This window comes from Hypanus sabinus, chromosome 3 (assembly GCF_030144855.1).
Source record: "Hypanus sabinus isolate sHypSab1 chromosome 3, sHypSab1.hap1, whole genome shotgun sequence".
In the NCBI taxonomy this organism is placed as follows: Eukaryota; Metazoa; Chordata; class Chondrichthyes; order Myliobatiformes; family Dasyatidae; genus Hypanus; species Hypanus sabinus.
The window spans coordinates 180,658,266-180,675,344 of NC_082708.1; the positions used below are offsets into that span (position 1 = coordinate 180,658,266).

General features: G+C 43.1%; 2 protein-coding genes across 2 annotated transcripts in view; one reads left to right on the forward strand and one right to left on the reverse strand.

Annotated features, from left to right (window-relative positions):
- Positions 1-17,079, reverse strand: part of LOC132391936 (snake venom metalloproteinase BmooMPalpha-I-like) — a 130,132-nt gene that overhangs the window by 99,555 nt on the left and 13,498 nt on the right. The gene's annotated exons all lie outside the window — the stretch shown is intronic.
- The window catches only part of LOC132391937 (sperm flagellar protein 1-like), a 58,851-nt gene that overhangs the window by 13,146 nt on the left and 28,626 nt on the right, over positions 1-17,079 (forward strand). Inside the window, exon 3 of the mRNA XM_059965740.1 lies at positions 14,436-14,595. Coding sequence (XP_059821723.1) covers positions 14,436-14,595 — 160 coding nt within the window. The remainder of the gene's footprint in view (positions 1-14,435; positions 14,596-17,079) is intronic.

A 17,079-nucleotide genomic window follows, 5' to 3' on the forward strand; every position in this document is an offset into this window, starting at 1 on the left:
TGATGTATTTTGCCCCTACACAGCACAGCAAGTTCCTAATACGTGCCATTATATATGGCGAATATAGTTGATACTTGACCCTCAATACTGCTTCATCCATTAACGTCAGTATTTTATGTGTGCATATGTTTAATATAACATATGATATAATATATGACAGAGGAGCAGAATTAGGCCACTGACCCATTGAGTCTGCTCCTCCATTCCATCATGGCTGATATATTTCCCCTCTCAACCTCATTCTCTTGCCTTCTCCCCATAACCTTTGATGCCCTTACTAATCACAAATCTATCAACCTCTGCTTTAAATATAACTAATGACTGGGCCTCCACAGCTGTCTGTGACAATGAATTCCAATGAGATTTACAGGATAATGTTGTTTCCTGACATGCTCGCTGGTCCCTAGAATCTCCGCCAGCTTCTTTACGACCTGTTTGTGCTGTAGCACCCTTGAGAGAGTGCAGTCCTGCATCCTGCTAGGACGTGTTGGAGGCTGGCACTGGTAGTATCACACAGGGGTTAACTATCCTCACTGCTGAACCACTGGTGAAGATTTCGAGGGCAGGGTAAAGTGTCATAAATTGCCCTGATGACGAAGCTGAGTCTGACTTGTGGAATCTTACACAGATCAGACCAGTTGATTGACGTGTTGATGGTGCTCTCTCATGTTATCCAGCTTCCCTGGCACCGTGTGCCACTGCCTTCACCTAGTAGTGCTCCTGCTCTGTCCTTGTCACCTCCCCCACTATCATTGCTTTCTTCTCTTTCTTCAAGGCCTTGACCAGAAATATGCCGACTTCCCCCAGTTAAGTCCTGCATGTCCTCTGCTGACAACCTCTTCGTGCTGCAGTTTGCTGATGACCAAGTCTACCTCAGCTTGAACTCTCCATTTATGGCCGGTGTGGATTGGGGAATTGTCACTCCTCACCAGCGAGTTGGTGGCCTCACTCAAGTCAATGGTCAGTCTGACTTTTCCTGCTTGTACTCCAGGCTGAAGGACCTCATTGGCAGCTGCAAGATGTTCTTCCCGAAGAGGCCAGTGTCTGAGAAATACCAAAGCAATCCCAGGCATTTCCCAAGTACGAGTTGGCTATCCCACCAATCCTACTGGCAGTTGATAAAGGAATTTTGCACGTTTTCAGGGGCCACACCACCCTTTGGCCCAGTGTGAGCTGGTAGCATCACGCTTCATGCTTTCTAGGTGGTTGACTCTGATTGATTCTGGCCAGACCCTCTACATTTTTCACTCCTGCATTTACAAATGCTCTCTATCCTTCACAGCCTGGCCAGCTTCCGCTTCACTTCATTCCACAACAGCTTCAAGTCCGTCTTCTCCTCCTGTGTTGCTTTCTTCCAATTCTTCCACAGCTAGCATCTCCTTAGTACTTGCTGCTCTATGTCCTCCCTTCTTCCCCTTTCTCTTGGAGCAGCGACTTGCTTGACATCAACTTTGCCAAATCTATCTCTACAAACCTTGTAAAGGAAGTCTCCAAATAAGTTAACCTTATCTACCACTCAGCTGTGTAACACATGCTCTAAGTTCACGCTGAGATCAATGTCCAACGTCTTTCACTCGGCTACTTCATTTGCTTTTGGCTGCTTGATTTTGAGCCTCCATCCAGGTTTCTTCCTCTTAGCTTTACGTTGTGATTGCACAGTTAGAGGATATCATGTGTGTTTGTGTGCCCACACGTAGTGGGGGTAACCCTCCATTGCTGGGCTTTCTTTCCTTACCAACAAATCAGCTCCAGCAATGTTGGGTCCCTCAGCTCTGTGGTTTTCTACACACACAATGCTGGTAGAACACAGCAGGCTAGGCAGCATCTATAGGGAGAAGCGCTGTCGATGTTTCGGGCCAAGACCCTTCGTCAGGTTGGCATTGCTTCCTGCCATAACTCCAACAGTGCCCTTAGGTCAAAAGAACATAAGAAATAAGAGCAGGAGTAGACCATCCGGCCCATCGAGCCTGCCCCACCATTCAATAAGATCATGGCTGATCTGTCCGTAAACTCAACTCCATCCACCTGCTTTTTCTCCATAACCCTTAATTCCCTTACTATGTAAAAACCTATCTAACTGTATCTTAAATATATTTAGTGGAGAAGCCTCAGCTGGTTCCCTGGGCAAAGAATTCCACAGATTCACCACTCTCTGGGAAAAACAGTTTCTCCTCATCTCCATCTTAAACCTTCTCCCCTGAATCTTGAAGCAATGTCCCCTAGTTCTAGTCTCACCTACCACTGGAAAAAACTTTCCTACTTCTATCTTATCTATCCATTTCAAAATTTTGTATGTTTCTATAAGATCCCCTCTCAGCTGCAGGGTCATTATACAGGGACTACTGCTCATTAATGTTTCACTCCTTTAGCCCTGGTATGCTGCCATGCCACTCCCAATGCAGCTTCCAATAGGGTTAGTCAGTCGGTAAGAAGATTGGTTCCCCTTCGGCTTCAAAAGCAACCTGCTGCAGAAGAGGTCCCAATTATCCAGAAATCTGAATCCCTGTCCCAGCTCCAATTCTTCAGCAGTTATCAGCCACTTCATTCTGTTCCTATCCTCACTGTTGCGTGGCACAGGCAACAATCCCAAGATTACTACCTTTGAGGCCCTGCTTCTCAGCTTCCTTCCTAACTCCCTGTATTCTGTTTTTCAGGACCTCCTCCCTTTTACTTCCTATGTTATTGGTACCGACATGTATCACAACTTATGGCTGCTCAGCCTTCCTTTTTCAAGAAATTGTGGCTGTGTCCAGAAACATCTCAGATCCTGGCCCTGGAAGGCAAACTACCATCTGTGCTTTTTTTTTGCATTCGCAGAATTGCCTACCTGTCCTCCTGACTATATAGAGTCCCTTATTACTGCTGTCATCCTCTCCAATTCTCTACCCTTCTGAGACTCAGTGCCAGAGGCACAGCCCCTGTTGCTTCCGCCAGGTAGGTCATTCCCCCCCCCACCCCCATCAGTATTCAAAATGGAAGTCTTATTGCATCCTACCTCCACAGGGCAGATGATGGTCCTCCAGTCAGCTTCTTTACATTCTAGCCTCTTCCACATGTGGGCAGCCTCCACTCTTCCCTCCCACGGAATAGTTAACTCAATGAGGCGGACTGACTTAGCAGCCGTAGAACACAGTACTGTGTCTAAGCAGAGGGACGTGATGAGGATTTCCATGGGAAACTACCTGTCTGCCAAGATCTGCCCTCATGTTCCATTCCTTACCTGATGAGAGGAGTCCTGAAGCAGCTTTTGGGCAGGTGCATTCAGCACTCTTATCGGCCTTAGCAAAAGGGATAAGTTGTTGTCCTGCTCAGGAAAGGCTGCTTCTCGCATCCTGCTTGCAGGTCTCTAGGATCTCCATGAGAATCTGTTAACCTCCTTATTAAATATACCCAATGACTTGGCCTCCACAGCCATACGTGTCAATAAATTCCACAGATTCACCACCTTTTGACTAAAGAAAACATCCTCCTCATCTCTGTTCTCAATTGTCTTCCCTCTATTCTGAGGCTGTGCCTTCTGGTCCTGGACTTTTCCACTATAGGAAACAACCTCTCCATATCTACTGTATCTAGTCCTTTCAATATTCATTAGGTTTCAAACAGATCCCCCTCATTCTTCTAAACTACAGCGAGTACAGGCCCAGAGCCATTAAGCACACCTCATTAATCTTTTCATTCCTGGAACCTCTTGTGAAAAATGCCAGCACTTTTTTTCTTAGACAAAGAGCCCAAAACAGCTCTCAATAGTCCAAGTGCAGTGTGATCAATGCCTTATAACACATCAGCATTACATCCTTGCTTTTATATTCTGGTGCTCTCAAAATGAATGCTAATATTGCATTTGCCTTCCTCACCACTGACCTAACCTGCAAGTTAACATTTATTATTGATGCCTCTTGGCAGATTTTTATTTGGATTGGTTTTATTTTGATTTTGATGAGAACAAACTCATAGACTGTGACTTGCAACACACACAAAATGCTGGAGGAACTCAGCAGGCCTGGTGGCTTCTATGGAAAGTTCAGTCAGTGTTTTGAGCTGAAACCTGTCAGCAGGACCATGACTTGTATCATCATGCCTTTCAACAGAAAAGCTGCCATCTTTCCAAAGCACTTTCTGTAAGGAGCTTTCAGAGACTATTTGAGACGCACACCATTGAGAACATTTAATAGGCCGTGGGAGCTTGTGCTCTACAATATGTTTACCAATTACTCTGTGAGCCAGGACCCCAAATTTGGGCCATTGGTACCATCTGGGGGGAATAATTCTTATAGTGATTTTTGGCAAGGTATACACCCCTAGTGCTGGAAAATAGCATTGCAGCAGTGGTAGCTTTCTGTGTGTTAATGGTTCCTGAAAGTGTTTCATGAAGGAATGTTATCTTGGAAAATCAAACTCTACAGAGGGAACTCAAAATTTGGAGGGCCAAGGCAACCAATTTCGAGAAGATCATAGATCAGACTTCATCACATAAAAGATCAATAATTAGACAGGAGATGACTGTGACTCCCTGGCCATTCCATCCATCTGATGTGAAAGATAGTGCTCATACCTTCATACTGGATCAACTAGAGCGGCTTCTTGTTGGACTGCTCACTGGAAATCCTGACACCAAGACTCAAACACAGAGGGTCACTGCTCTGGTTCAGTCAGTTAGTCAGGACATAATATATGCTGTGACATGTGGTCAACATAAACCACCAAAGCACCTTCTGCTCCCTTATGCAGTAAAAACACTGATGGGTAACACTGAGTTCATCCAAACACTGAACAGGCTTGGGCATGGGGTGTCTTACTCCCAACTTGAAGAGAACGACACTGCTCTGTGTCTCCAAAAGCTAGCAACAGCCTCCAACCAGAGAGTTGTACTTCCAGTCCCCATCAAGCCTCATGTCTTCATCAATCTTGCATGGGACAATATCAATAGACTTGAGGAAACTCACACTGGAAAGGGTACTTCACATAGAGTCAATGGCATATTGGTACAGGCCAATGTCTGTGGACCACATCTGCCAGGAATTGAGCTTCCACACATTGAGAAACTGAAATAGAGATCAGTCACCATTGAGGACTAAGAACTGGATGTATATGTAGGAGGTGCACGTGTGGGCCCACCGCCTCTCCCAACCAGGGAACACTGTGTCCAGGAAACCAAGGGAGCTGCTCTTCTTGCCTGCAAGAAGAACCTGATATAGACACTTGCAAGCAAACAGATCCAGAGAATCAGACAATCCCAAGCTGGGCTGGTTTTAATATCAGCACCAGGGACCAAGAATCAATCTCAAAAGATATTCAGTCGACATTTTGGGCCGAGTCCCTTCGTCAGGACTAACTGAAAGAAAATATAGTAAGAGATTTGAAAGAAGGAGGGTGAGGGGGAAATCCGAAATGATGGGAGAAGACAGGAGGTGGGAGGAGCTGGAAAGTTGATTGGCAAAAGTGATACACAGCTGGAGAAGGGAAAGGATCATGAGACAGGAGGCCTAGGGAGAAAGAAAGGGGGAGGGGAGTACGAGATGGAGAACAGGCAAGGAGTGATTGTGCGAGGGGCAGAGAGAGGGGGGAAAAGGAGAGGGGGGAAAGAGAGAGAATAATAGATAGATAGATAGATAGATAAATAAGTAAATAAATAAGGGATGGGGTAAGAAGGGGGGGGGTGTTAACAGAAGTTGGAGAAATCAGTGTTCATGCCATCAGGTTGGAGGCTACCCAGACAGAATATAAGGTGTTGTTCCTCCAACCTGAGTGTGGCTTCGTCTTGACAGTAGAGGAGGCCATGGATGGACATATCAGAATGGGAATGGGACGTGGAATTAAAATGTGTGGCCACTGGGAGATCCTGCTTTCTCTGGCGGACAGAGCATAGATGTTCAGCGAAACAGTCTCCCAGTCTGCGTCGGGTCTCTCCAGTATATCACACCAGCTGACTCATAGGTGAAGTGTTGCCTCACCTGGAAGGACAGTCTGGGGCCCTGAATGGTGGTTAGGGAGGAAATGTAAGGGCAGGTGTAGCACTTGTTCCGCTTACAAAGGTAAGTGCCAGGAGGGAGATTTTGGTGGGAATGGATGGGGGGGATGAATGTACAAGGGAGTCGGGTAGGGAGCGATCCCTGCGGAAAGCAGAAAGGGGGGGGGAAGGAAAGATGTGCTTGGTAGTGGGATCGCGTTGGAGGTGGCAGAAGTTATGGAGAATTATATGTTGGACCCGGAGACTGGTAGGGTGGTAGGTGAGGACAAAGGGAACCCTATCCCAAGTGGGTGGCGGGCGGATGGGGTGAGGGCAGATGTGCAGGAAATGGGAGAGATGAGTTATAAAACATCTAGACCTGATGCAGACTGGGAGACCGTTTCACTGAACACCTACGCTCTGTCCGCCAGAGAAAGCAGGATCTCCCAGTGGCCACACATTTCAATTCCACGTCCCATTCCCATTCTGATATGTCTATCCATGGCCTCCTCCATTGTCAAAATGAAGCCACACTCAGGTTGGAGGAACAACATCTTATATTCCATCTGGGTAGCCTCCAACCTGATGGCATAACCACTCATTTCTCTAACTTCTGTTAATGCCCCTCCTCCCCTTCTTACCCCATCCCTTATTTATTTACAATTATTTCCTCCCCTTTTTTCTCTCTTTTTTTTCTCTCTCTGCCCCCTCACAAACACTCCTTGCTTGTTCTCCATCACCCTCTGGTGCTCCCTTCCCCCTTCCTTTCTCCCTAGGCCTCCTGTCCCATGATCCTTTCCCTTCTCTAGTTGTATATCCCTTTTGCCAATTAACTTTCCAGCTCCTCCCCCTCCTGTCCTCTCCTATCATTTCGGATTTCCCCCTCCCCCTCCCACTTCCAAATCTCTTACTATCTTTTCTTTCAGTTAGTCCTGACAAAGGGTCTCGGCCCAAAACGTCGACTGTACTTCTTCCTATAGACGCTGCCTTGCCTGTTGTGTTCCACCAGCATTTTGTGTGTGTTGCTTGAATTTCTAGCACCTGCAGATTTCCTCGTGTTTGCGCTCACAAGATATTGTTGGGTATTTGCCAACCATTAATTCACCAGCCACAGAGTTGACCACAGTATCTGAAATCCTGAACTAATCAGAGCTAATCAGGAAGGAACTTCATCTAGAAACAATTGTGGTAGTCATGGATCAAGCACTCTATGCAAAAGCCACTGAAATTGTCTGGAAGCACAAAGAGCGCTTCTCCCACATTCTTCTCAGGATGGGGACATTCCATACCATATGTAATGTCTTAGCCATCCTAGGAAAGCGATTTGAGATACTGGTCTAAAGGACGTATGCATAGAGGCTGGAATTGTGGCAGAGGGGTCCATCAATGGAGTTATTGATGGTAAACACTACAATCATGCTGTCAGGGTCCACAATTACATCTATGAAACACTGATGAGACTCGCAAGGGCAGAGTTCACACCATGGATTGAGGACAATGTTCCAGAGAGGAGTGGGATGGTCAAATCATTCTTAGACCATGTGAACAACATGGCCGGTGACTTGAACCAACGGAAGTTGAGCAATCTGCTGCAAAGTCCACTCTTAGCTGAGCTGATAACCCTGTGGAACACCTCCGTCACAACAATGGAGAGCCATCTGCATTCTGGATATCATACATTGACATGGTAGAGAACGTAGTACTTAGGCTTCGACGTGCCTCTCATGAGACGAACTGGGAGTTGCACCTCCATGCTACAAGAACCATGATCCCATGGTGCTTTGCCTATGATAAAGCTACCACTGGTGCAATGCTGTCACATATTTTCTAACTCTAGAGATGTATGTATACCTTGAGCATTATTCCCCTCAGATGGTACCGACCAACCCTACTGGCTCACGGACTAATCCTCATTGCCTTCCTATTAGAATACAACAATTTAAGGATCTTTGTCCTGATTACAAATTCCCCCCTGTCTGTTCAGGGATCTGTTTCTGTGTTTAAAGATCATGTTTCAATTTCTCACTTTCAGAAGATAGCACCCACATCCATTATTCACTCCATTTTTGACTCAAAAATCTCTTTGTTTAACCTCTCATGCTGGAATATTCAACATATGCTCCATTCACTCTTTCATTTCAAGGATCCTTCAAATTTTTCTCAAATTCTGCTTCTCAGTCCTCATTTCAAATAATCTTTCTGCTTTATTTTTCTTCATCTTATTTCTTCATATTTTCATTCCTGTATCTTATGATCTGTTTTAGTTCTTTTACTTTGAAATTTACTAGTCTATTTAGAGTTTAGAAGACTAAAAGGGGAATTGATTGAAATATTAGTCACACTCTAGGGAATAAAGTCCTAACCTATTCAACCTTCGCCAATAACACAACTGCTCATCCAACCTGGAAAATCTAGCAGTCCAATGTCATTCATTTTATCTGCTGAGGGAATTTTCCACCATTATCCTTGTGGTGCTGTACATTCCACCTCAGGGCCACATTTTGCAGTCATTGTAGAAGCTAAGCACTATGATCCACAGGCACAAACTGTGTACCGTGATGCCTTCCCTGTCATAGTGGGGTTTTCAACCAGACCAGCTTGAAAATGTCTCTGAATAACTACCACCAACACATCGCCTATAGAACCAGAGGAGCCAACATACTTGACCACTGTTATACCATGATCAAGAATGCTTACTGTAAGATCACACACCCACACTTTGGAAAGTCCAATCACCTAGTTGGACATCTACTCCTGGCATATAGGCAGAAACTGAAGACTGCAACACCAGTGGTAAGGACCAAGGAGGTATAGCTGGAGGAATACATAGTACATTTATTGGACTGCTTTGAGTCAGTGGACTGGATAATATTCAGGGATTCATCCTACGGTTGTCACTTACTTCATCAAGACCTGTGTGGATGAGTGAATGCCTTCAAGAACATTCTGGATATACTGAAACTAAAAGACATAGATGAACCAAGAGATTCGTAGTCTGCTGAGGGCTAGATCTGTAGCATTCAAGACTGATGATCCAGAACTATACCAGAAATCCAGGGACAACCTGTGGAAAGCTACTTTATGAGCAAAATAAAAACAATTCCAATTGAAGTTAGAAATGGCAGAATTTGCAGGCCATTACTTCCTACAAACCAAAACCTAATATCATGAATGGCTGTAACACTTTGCTCTCAGACGAGCTCAACACCTTTTATGTATGCTTTGCAAGAGAGAACTAAACTACACCTGTGCAAATCCTTGCAGCATCTGGTGACCCTATGATCTCTGTCTTGGAGGGTGATGTTTGAACATCTTTCAAGCAGGTGAACCCTGATGGCATATCTGGTAACTCAGTGAAAACCTGTGCCAACCAACTGGTGGATGTGTTCAAGGATGTCTTCAATCTCTCACTGCTGCTTCAAAAGGGTGACAATTATACCATTGCCCAAGAACAGGCAGAGCTGCTTTAATGACTATTGCCCAATGTCACTTACATCTACTGTGATGAAGTGCTTTGAAAGGTTGGTCATGGTCAGAATCAACTTCTACCTAAGCAAGAACCTGGATCTGCTGCAATTTGCCTATCGCCACAATAGGTCCACAGTGGATGCAATCTCACTGGCTCTCCACTCGGCCTTGGATCATCTGGACAATAGCAATGCCTATGTCAGGCAGTTGTTTATTGATTACAGGTCAGTGTTCAACACAATCATACCATCTAATCAACAAGGTCCAAAATCTGGACCTCTGTACCTCCCTCTGCAAATGGATCTTTGACTTCCTCACTGGGAAACTGGTTGCATCTCTGCTTGATATGGAGGGCCTTGACACAGGATTGGGAAAAAGTGCAGGAAGTTGTAAACACAACCAGCTCCATCTTACCCCTACTTTCTCCAGTATGGAGAACACTTTCAAAAGGTGATGCCTCAAAAAGGCAGGACATGTCCCTTCTCATTATTACCATCAAGGAGGAGGTACAGGAGCCAGAAGACATACACTCAATGTTTCAAAAACAGTTTCTTCCCCTCTGCCATCAGATTTCTGAATAGACAATACCTCAGTAATTCTTTGCTCTATTTTTGCACTGCTTATTTAATTTATTTTTTATATATTTACTTTTTATTATTGTTTTAAAACTACAGCATTACTTATTGCATCCAGTGCTCCTGTTGTGTTGTCCTCTATATTGGTGAGACCAAGCATAAATCAGGTAACCACTCTGCTGGGCACATTCACTGTATCTTGTTGTGTATGTAATATTTCGGTAGTATTCTAAATATATTTTTTGATGAAATATTCATGTTTTGTAAAATTACGTGAATTGCATACATCCTAGCCAGTAAAGTTGAAATAGCTATCACATGTTGGACGGAAGCAGACACTTTGCTTGCTTCCTCTGGAATAATCCCAAAAATTGCTGTAAGTGGATTAGGTTGAACATCCATATCTATAACTTTATATAATGTTCCAGACACATCCTTCCAAAAATTATTTAAACTTACACATGACCAAAACATATGAGTTAGAGTAGCCAGTTTTGCGTTACATCTGTCACAAATAGGGCTTATATTTTGCTATTTTGCTACACTGAAAAGAACCTAATCTGCCTACTGTTTTCTATTGGCTCTCCTCCATTATTTCATGTCTAAGCTTAGAGAAAATTAGAAGCCGGATATTTGATACATCCTTTAATTTTGAAAAAGTCTGGTGACCCTTTATTCAATATCTTCACATGATTTAATTTATTTTTATTTATTTTTATTTATTCTCTTTGGGGAAAATCCTTATCCATAAAGGTTCGGTGATTACTTTTTTTCTCTCTCTCTTTTTTTTCTAATTTTATCCTCAATTGGACTGCCCAATCTTTCTTTTTCTTTCTTTTTTTTCTTTCTCTTTTTTTGTTTCAGTTTAGTTAGTGGGTTTTTTTTCTTTATCAATAAAATTTCCAATCTTTTTTTTTATGATTGCTATGAGGAGTTGTAGTTTTTTTTCTGATCATTGTATATATAATAGCATATTTTACCTACTTGAATTTGACACTATATACTTTCTGTTTTTATTATTGCTGTTTATATGTCTTTTATGTTATCTATTTGCTAAACTCCTCCTCCAATTTGTATATTCTTTATTTGAAAATCAATAAAAAGATTGAAAAATGAAAATGAATTGCATACATCATGACGCTACCATGTCATACATGGGCGTCTCATCAACGCACCATGGAAGATGCATCACAACCTGGTTTGGCAGCTGCTCAGCCCATGATCACATGCGTGGGTGTCTGGAACACGCTGCTAAGTGAGGTGGTGGAGCAGGTATACTAGCAGTGTCTAAGAGGCATTCAGGCAGATGAGGTTGGTTTAATTTGATGTCAAAGTCAGTACAGACATCACAAGCTAAAGGGCCTTTTTCTGTCCTGTACTATTCTATGTTCTCTTTTGATCATGTGAGGAGGAATGAGTTACTTTTTCAGTGACTCCACGCTCCATAAATGAACACATAAAAATATACTCCTGCATGTTCCTGAGACCCATATAAAAACTGTAGCAATGCAACTTCACACTGATGCTGAATGTCCCTCATTAATCACAATGATTTCTTTGCTTCAGTATACACCAGGGAAAAGGACCTTGGCAATTGTGGGGATGACTTACAGTGGACTGAAATGCTTGAGCATGTAGACATTAAGAAAGAGGATGTGCTGGAGCTTTTGAAAAACATTAAGTTAGGTAGTCGCAGGCACTGTACAAGGTATACCCCAGGCTACTGTGAGAGGTGAGGGCATAGATTACTGAGCCTCTGGCAATGATCTTTGCATCATCAATAAGGATGTGAGAAGTACTGATGGATTGGAGGGTTGCAGATGTTGTTCCCTTATTCAAGAAAAGGATTAGAGATAACCCAAGAAAGTATAGACTAGTGAGTCTTACTTCAGCGGCGGGCAAGATGTTGGAGAAGATCCTGAGAGGCAGGATTTATGGACATTGGGAGAGACATAATCTGATTAGGGATAGTCAGTATGGCTTTGTCAAGGGCAAGTTGTGCCTTACAAGCCTGATTGAATTCTTTGAGGATGTAACAAAGCACATTGATGAAGGTAGAGCAGTGGGTGTAGTGTGTACAGATTTCAGTAAGGCATTTGATAAGGTTCCCCATACGAGGCTCAATCAGAAAGTAAGGAGGCATGGGATCCAAAGAGACTTTGCTTTGTGGATCCAGAATTGGCTTTCTTACAGAAGGCAAAGGATGGTTGTAGGCGGTTTGTATTCTGCATGGAGGTCAATGACCAGTAGTGTTCTGCAAGGGTCTGTTCTGGGACCCCTCCTCTTTGTGATTTTTCTAACTGACCTAGATGAAGAGGTAGAAGGGTGAGTTAGTAAGTTTGCTGATAATGCAAAGGTTGGGGTGTTATGAATTGTCTGGAGAGTTGTCAGAGCTAACAGCGTGACATCGATAAGCTGCAGAACTGGGCTGAGAAGTGGCAGATGGACTTCAACCCAGGTAAGTGTGAAGTAGTTCATTTTGGTGGGTCAAAGTTGAAGACAGAATATAGTATTAATGTTAGATTCTTGACAATGAGATCAGACAGATCTTGGGGTCCGTGTCAATAGGACACTCAAAGCTGCCGCGCAGCTTGACAGTGTTGTTAAGAAGGCATATGGTGTGTTGGCATTCATCAACCGTGGGACAGCATTCAGGAGCGTTGAGGTAATGTTACAGATATATAAGACCTTGGTCAGACCCCACTTGGAGTACTGTGCTCGCTTCTGGTCACCTTACTACAGGAAGGATGTAGATACTCTAGAAAGCGTGCAGAGGAGATTTACAAGGATGTTGCCTGGATTGTAAAGCATACCTTATGAGAATTGGTTGAGTAAACTTGTCCTTTTCTCCTTGGAGTGATGGAGGATGAGAGGTGACCTGACAGGTGTATAAGATGATGACAGGCATTGGTCATGTGGATAGCCAGTCTTTTTCCCAGGGCTGAAATGACCAACACGAGGGGCATTGTTTTAAGGTGCTTCGAAGTAGGTACAGTGGGTATGTTTTTCACACAGAGAGTGATGGGTGCATAGAATGCACCACCAGCAATGGTGGTGCAGGCGGATGCAATAGGGCCTTTTAAGAGACTCTTATATAGGTACATAGAGCTTAGAAAAATAGAGGGCTAAGTACTAGGGTAATTCTAGACAGTTTCTAGAGTAGGTTACATGGTCAGGACAACATTGAGGGCCGAAGGGTCGGTAATGTGCTGTAGATTTCTATGTTCTACGTTCTAATAATTTGACCTAGCTCCAGGTCTGTGGTGATAAGGATATGATTTTCATGTGCTTTGAAGTCAGTCAGGTATACTTAAAGTGGAGGTTGTTTGGTAAGTGTGTCAAAGGGAGTAGGCAGTAGAGGAGGCTAATAAATCAGCCAGGATCAGATAGTGGAGCAGACTGAATGGGCCAAATGTCTTAATGCACTCAACATCAGTAAGACTAAAGAGCTGATTGTGGACTTCAGGAAGGGTAAGATAAGGGAACACAAACCATTCCTCATAGAGGGATCAGAAGTGGAGAGAGTTTATGGCTATCGAGATCTCAGAGGATCTAACCTGGTCCCAACATATCAATGCAGCTGTAAAGAAGGCAAAACAGCAGCTATATTTCCTTAGAAGAGATTTGGTTTGTCACCTAAAATTCTCAAAACCTTCTACAGAGGTACTGTGGAAAGCATTCTGACAGCTGCATTAATGCATGGTACGGGGAGGTGGTCTACTGCACAGGATTGAAAGAAGCTATGGAAAGTTGTAAAATTAGTCAGCTCCATCTTGGGTACTGGACTCCATAGTATCCAAGGCAACTTCAAGGAGTGGTGCCTCAGAAAGCCAGCATCCATTATTAAGAACCACCCCCCCCCCATCACCCAGAATATGCCCTCTTCTCATTGTTACCATCATGGAGGAGGTATGGAAGCCTGAAGGCACACACTCAGCTTCTCCTCCTCTGCCATTCAATTCCTAAATGGACATTGAACCTGATATGCTATCAATAACTCTAGGAGACTGGCAGTACAAAATGATAGGCTTTTATTAACAGCGAAAACGGGCACAGCCATGTTGAAGACTGAGGGAGGAGCAGTGCCCCAATCACCTTTATACAGGGGTCTGTGGGAGGAGCCACTGGAGCAGTCAGCAGAGGAGTGTGTCCAGACAGGTGTACGTGGTTTACCACAGAACCCATGAACACTACCTCAATTTTTGTTTATATTACAGGGGGTATTTGTTTTTGCACTGATTTAATTTAACTATTTAGTGTATATATATATATATAACTGTAATTGACTTTTTTTCTATTATCATGTATTTCATTGTACTGCTGCCTCTATGTTAACAAACTTCACAACATATGACAGTGATATTAAACCTGATTCTGACTCCGATTCTAATTCTGCTCTTATACATTTGAAAGCTTTAAGTTCTTAAAATATATTCTTAATGCAGGAAGGTGTTCAACAGGCTCAACTTCTTTGTACCTGATAATGTGGTCCGCAAGGTGGTACAGTGCTCACCTGGAGTTGTAGAGTATGTGCTGAGCAGCCTGAAGCTGAAGATAGAGGAGAAGCTGAAACAGAAACACAGCAAGATGACTGTGCCACCACAGGTATGGAGAGATATCTGAAAAGTTTAGCCATCAGTTCCTTACTTGCCATTTGGTGACACAAGTAGAATGGCTTCTTTAAATGCAAGTCATTGTTAGTTTACTGTTATGTAGAGTCATGGAGCATGGACACGGGCCGTGCAGACTTTGTTTCCCAACGAAGAAGTCACATATGAATGTTTTTGGCCCATAGCCCTCAAGTCAAAACCAAAGTAAATTTATTATCAAAGGACCTCCATTTACATCCTTGAGATTCATTTCCCAACAGAGAAAGAACAAATACAAGAATTATGAAAAACTGTACCTAAATAACATCTGACCTGTCTAAGCCTCTACTATCCATGTACTTACCTGAATGCCTTTTGAATGTTGCTGATGTTCCCTCCTCAAACACTATTTATAACCATATAACAATCACAGCACGGAAACAGGCCATCTCGGCCCTCCTAGTCCATGCCGAACTCTTAATCTCACCTAGTTCCACCTACCCGCACTCAGCCCATAACCCTCCACTCCTTTCCTGTCCATATACCAATCCAATTTTACCTTAAATGACACAACTGAACTGGCCTCTACTACTTCTACAGGAAGCTCATTCCACACAGCTATCACTCTCTGAGTAAAGAAATACCCACTTGTGTTTCCCTTAAACTTTTGCCCCCTAACTCACAAATCATGTCCTCTCATTTGAATCTCCCCTACTCTCAATGGAAACAGCCTATTCACGTTAACTCTATCTATCCCTCTCAAAATTTTAAATACCTTGATCAAATCCCCCCTCAACCTTCTACGCTCCAATGAATAGAGACCTAACTTGTTCAACCTTTCTCTGCAGCTTAAGTGCTGAAACCCAGGTAACATCCTAGTAAATCGTCTCTGCACTCTCTCTAATTTATTGATATCTTTCCTATAATTTGGTGACCAGAACTGTACACAATACTCCAAATTTGGCCTTACCAATGCCTTGTACAATTTTAACATTACATCCCAACTTCTGTACTCAATGCTCTGATTTATAAAGGCCAGCGTTCCAAAAGCCTTCTTCACCACCCTATCTACATGAGACTCCACCTTCAGGGAACTATGCACTGTTATTCCTAGATCTCTCTGTTCCTCTGCATTCCTCAATGGCCTACCATTTACCCTGTATGTTCTATTTGGATTATTCTTGCCAAAATGTAGAACCTCACACTTCTCAGCATTAAACTCCATCTGCCAACGTTCAGCCCATTCTTCTAACTGGCATAAATCTCCCTGCAAGCTTTGAAAATCCACCTCATTATACACAACACCTCCTACCTTAGTATCATCGGCATACTTACTAATCCAATTTACCACCCCATCATCCAGATCATTTACGTATATTACAAACAACATTGGGCCCAAAACAGACCTCTGAGGCATCCCGCTAGTCACCGGCCTCCATCCCGATAAACAATTATCCACCACTACTCTCTGGCATCTCCCATCTAGCCACTGTTGAATCCATTTTATTACTCCAGCATTAATACCTAACAACAGAACCTTCTTAACTAACCATAAATGTGGAACTTTGTCAAAGGCCTTGCTGGCACCTCATTGCAAATATGCACCACCCTCTGTGGGTAAAAGCTGTTCCTGATGTCTCTTCTAAATCACTTGCCTCTGATCTTAAACCTAATGTGGCTTTCATCCTGTCCCTGCCCCTCATGCTCTAATGTACATTTAGAAGGTCACCCCTTAATCTCCAGTGTTTTAAGGAATAAAGTTCCAATCTACACAATCTTCCCTTGTAGCTAGGACCCCAAGTCCAGGCAACATTCTGTTAGATTTTTCATTCTTTTATTCCAATTAATCAAAATAATAATAATAATAACTTTTTTATAGAGCACTTTTTAAACAGACGATGTAGTTCAAAGTGCTTTACAGAAAGTTGAAGGGCAAACAGGAATATACAAGATGAAAAGGTGCTGGCTGAAAATAGGTTTTGAGCTACATTTAAAAGTGTCAACTGAAAGTGCATTCCTTATAAATTTAGATATTGAATTACACATTTCAAAAAAGCTCACCTGCTAATTATTTTTCAAGAGACTTATTTTTAAAATTTCTAGACTGGCAAAACACCTGAGAGCTTGAAAAGGATTGAACATGAAAGCAATTCCGTGATGTAGACCATAAGACCTTAAGACATAGGAGCAGAAGTGGGCCATTCAGCCCATTGAATCTGCTCCACTGTTACATTATGTCTGATCATGGATCCCACTCAACCCCATACACCTGGCTTCTCACCATATCCTTTGATGTCCTGACTAATCAGGAAGCTATAAACTTCTGCTTTAAATATGGGCTTGGCCTCCAGTACATTCTGTGGCAGAGCATTCCACAGATTCACTACTCTCAAGCTATAAAATATTCCTTCTTCCTTGTGTTTTAAAAGGTCACCCTCAATTTTGAGGCTGTGCCTTCTAGTTCTAGATACCCCACCTCAGGAAACATCCTTTGCACATC